Source organism: Mizuhopecten yessoensis, unplaced genomic scaffold (genome assembly GCF_002113885.1).
Source record: "Mizuhopecten yessoensis strain PY_sf001 unplaced genomic scaffold, ASM211388v2 scaffold4609, whole genome shotgun sequence".
NCBI classification, from domain to species: domain Eukaryota; kingdom Metazoa; phylum Mollusca; class Bivalvia; order Pectinida; family Pectinidae; genus Mizuhopecten; species Mizuhopecten yessoensis.
Window position 1 is genome coordinate 60,781 of NW_018405632.1, and position 4,503 is coordinate 65,283.

At 36.2% G+C, this 4,503-nt stretch overlaps 1 protein-coding gene across 1 annotated transcript in view; it reads left to right on the forward strand.

Annotated features, from left to right (window-relative positions):
• The window catches only part of LOC110449416 (glutamate carboxypeptidase 2-like), a 42,507-nt gene extending 38,617 nt beyond the window's left edge, over window positions 1-3,890 (forward strand). Inside the window, exons 9-11 of the mRNA XM_021496271.1 lie at window positions 1,311-1,396; window positions 3,171-3,234; window positions 3,783-3,890. Of these exons, the coding sequence (XP_021351946.1) occupies window positions 1,311-1,396; window positions 3,171-3,234; window positions 3,783-3,871 (239 nt within the window). The 3' untranslated portion in view covers window positions 3,872-3,890. The remainder of the gene's footprint in view (window positions 1-1,310; window positions 1,397-3,170; window positions 3,235-3,782) is intronic.
• The last annotated feature ends 613 nt before the right edge of the window (window positions 3,891-4,503 follow it).

Here is a 4,503-nt window from a genome sequence, read left to right on the forward strand (position 1 = left end):
CTATAAAGTGTGGAGACGTGGTTTAAGTTAAACATGAGCAATGGTGGTATACAGCGTGTAGACGTGGTGTAAGTTAAACATGAGGAATGGTGTTGTACAGTGTGGAGACGTGGTTTAAGTTAAACATGAAGAATGGTGGTATACAGCGTGGAGACGAGGTGTAAGTTAAAACTGAAGAATGGTGGAATACAGCGCGGAAACGTGATTTACGTTAAACATGAGGAATGGTGATATACAGCGTGGAGACGTGGTATAAGTTAAACATGAGGAATGGTGGTTTAGAGTGTGGAGACGTGGTTTATGTTAAACATGAGGAATGGTGGTATACAGTGTGGAGACGTGTTAAAGTTACACATGAGGAATGGTGGAATGCAGCGTGGAAACGTGATTTATGTTAAACATGAGGAATGGTGGTATACAGTGTGGAGACGTGTTTAAGTTACACATTAGGAATGGTGGTATTTATTGTGGAGACGTGTTTAAGATGGTGGAATACAGTGTGGAGACGTGGTGTAAGTTACACATGAGGAATGGTGGAATACAGTGTGGAGACGTGGTGTAAGTGAAACATGAGGAATGGTGGTATTCATTGTGGAGACGTGTTTAAGTTAAACATGAGGAATTGTGGTATACAGTGTGGAGACGTGGTTACAGTTAAATATTGGGAACGGTGGTATAATGTGTTTAATATCGTTCACAAATGTATTTTAAATAGTATCCATACGATGTGACTTTTATAGATCCTTTGAATATATATGACAAATTGATAGTGCTTAAAACCATGCATGTGTTTCGAGTCTAGCCGAGCATAGTTGACGACTTTAAATATATGACTCCACACTTGAGTGTTTTATTATCCATTGTTCCCTACCAGGTCTTTGTTCACTATATACGAGGGACAATATATCATCATACTTTACCATATTTACTACACGGTGTCGGATACCCAGTAAAGAAATAGTTACATGTATGGTTAGATAAATAACAAAAAGAAATACAATCCTAGCCCGAACCCAACGGGATGAATTACGGCTTTGATTGCGTAATATTACATCTTTTGTTAAGTACGTCGATCGTTTTCAATTAGAGCTATATTCGCTAAGTGTAACTGGTCCGGTCCGACCTTTGATATGTGTTGTTTTTATATGGAGAAACATTTGGAGCAACATATATTTCAATGTTACTTCAGCTTCACGACTTATTCGAGTCTGTTTGAGTTTTAAATAAAACATTGCAGACTTCAAATATAGCTAATTATTTCACATACTATTAATGATAACAAAGATTTCTAAATTGAAATTATGTTTTAGGAAGATGGCGACCGAGACGAACCGTTATTTTCTGCAGTTGGGGTTCAGAGGAGTATGGCCTCATAGGCTCGAACGAGTGGGTGGAGGTAGGGATTGACAAGGCCATTACTTTACAAGTTACAATACCACCATTATAGAACGAGTGGGTTGAGTTAGAGATTAACAAGGTCACTACTTTACAAGTTACACTACCACTACTATAGAATGATTGGTTTCAGATAGAGATAAACAAGGTCACTACTTTACTAGTTACACTACCACTACTATAGAACGAGTGGGTTGAGTTAGAGATAAACAAGGTCATAACTTTACAAGTTACATTACCACTACTATAGAACGAGTGGGTTGAGTAAGAGATAAACAAGGTCATTACTTTACAAGTTACACTACCACTACTATAGAACGAGTGGGTGAAGGTAGGGATTAACAAGGTCATTACTTTACAAGTTACACTACCACTACTATATAACGAGTGGGTGAAGGTAGGTATTAACAAGGCCATTACTTTGCAAGTTAAAATACCACTACTTTATATGTTACAATACCACTACTTTACAAGTTACACTACCTCTACTATAGAACGAGTGGGTGAAGGTAGGGATTGACAAGGTCACTACTTTACAAGTTAAAATACCACTACTTTATATGTTACAATACCACTACTTTATATGTTACAATACCATTACTTTACAAGTTAAAATACCACTACTATATAACTAGTGCGTGGAGGTAAGGATTAACAAGGCCGTTACCTTACAAATTACAATACCACTACTATAGAACGAGTGGGTGAAGGTAGGGATTAACAAGGCCATTATTTTACAAGTTAAAATACCACTACTTAATATGTTACAATACCACTACTTTACAAGTTACATACCACTACTATAGAACGAGTGAGTGGAGGTAGAGATTGCCAAGGTCACTACTTTACAAGTTACAATACCACTACTTTACAAGTTACATACCACTACTATAGAACGAGTGAGTGGAGGTAGGGATTGCCAAGGTCACTACTTTACAAGTTAAAATACCACTACTTTACAAGTTAAAATACCACTACTATAGAACTAGTGCGTGAAGGTAGGGATTGACAAGGTCACTTCTTTACAAGTTAAAATACCACTACTATAGAACTAGTGCGTGGAGGTAGGGATTAACAAGACCATTACTTTATAAGTAACAATACCACCACTATAGAACTAGTACGTGAAGGTAGGGATTAACAAGGCCATTACTTTACAAGTTAAAATACCACCACTATAGAACTAGTGCGTGGAGGTAGGGATTGACACGGCCATTACTTTACAAGTTAAAATACCACTACTATAGAACTAGTACGTGAAGGTAGGGATTAACAAGGCCATTACCTTACAAATTACAATACCACTACTATAGAACTAGTGCGTGGATGTAGGGATGACACGGCCATTACCTTACAAATTACAATACCACTACTATATAACTAGTGCGTGGATGTAGGGATTGACACGGCCATTACTTTACAAGTTACAAAACCACTCCTTAATAGGTTACAATACCACTACTTTATTTGTCACAATACCACTACTTTACAAGTTAAAATACCACTACTATATAACTAGTGCGTGGGGTAAGGATTAACAAGGCCATTACTTTACAAGTTCAATACCACTACTTTATGTGTTACAATACCACTACTTTATATGTTGTTTTATGATTGCTGTAAAAATATGTTAACTTTGTCGGAGTTTGTACGTACTTATTATTTATATGATGCAGTAGAATGTTTACTTTGTTGGAGTTCTGTATTTACAAACAAAAATATTTTAATAGGCGCTTCCTGACTCCGTATTCTAGTGATTTTGTTTATGTTTATAGCAATATGTAAAGAACCTAGCTGCCCGATCGGTGGCCTACGTGAACTTAGACACTGCCGTGATAGGTACGTAACCTATTAAATGACAATATTCGTACATGTACTAATATGCAGTTTATTTGTTATAACGCATTAAATATAAATTATATCTGTACTGATATACAGACCTATATTTCCTTCATAACAGCAGTGCAAGCATATCGCGTGCAAACAAAATACATCCTGTATCATATGACCAAATATGAGGTCAGCATTGAGTGTGATATTACAAAAGAAGTAGAACGTTTTTAATGTTTCAAGACATGTACACAAGAGTTGCGGCCCTTAAGCTGAGGCTGTCATATCGGGGTTATTTGACAACAAAAATGCGTAGTAAGCCAATGGTTGCCTACTCATTGTAAAGTAAGTTAACTGGCTAATACAGATATATCATTCAAGCTACTTTTGCTGTGAACGGAGGAGACTAGATTATAAGTGTCTCCGTTATTTACTCGCACATGATAGGAATATTAATAAGCAACTATACTTCTCTCAAATCACTTCTTGATAAAATAATTAGCAATTCTATCCTATTTTCAAAAGAAAAAGAAACTGCTCTGGTCTTATCCTTTCAGGTAACTTCTCGTTGCGAGCCTCTGGGACACCTCTGATGTATCAGTCGATATACCACGCCACCAGACAGGTGCAATGTTTGCCATTTTAAAATATTATGGTAGACAAATAAAAACGGGAAAGTAAAATATAACGTGTTCTTACAAGCGATTTAGCTTAAGAATTGTTCAGAATTCTTTTCTTATACTTCCTTTGAATACTTTTTTATTTCTGATAAATAGTTTTTATTTGAAACCATATCGAGACAGATAGTGGTTTTCCGTAGAGCAACATGTCGGTAGAAATAATCATACATCTCACTTTACTATATTAGGTATATTAGAATCAAACAGTTTATCAAAGAGCTTAGTAGGCAAATCATTCCGTCTACATCGTTACAGCATAGTGGCTATATAATCAACAGAATTTTACCATTCCGAAAATCATATACTGGCATCCTATGTATTGTTGGTGAAGATCTGTAAGGGAGTTATATCTTAGTTGGCTGTAAGAGATATATATCCCTTGGTTATTAGTAGATGCCCAATCCTGTTAATTGTTGGTGGTGAAGTTCTGTAAGAGATATATATCCCCTTCTGTAAGAGATATATATCCCTTGTTATTAGTAGGTGCCCAATCCTGTATATTGTTAATGGTGAAGTTCTATAAGAGATATATATCCCCTTGTTATTAGTAGGCGCCCAATCCTGTTAATTGTTGGTGGTGAAGTTCTGTAAGAGATAT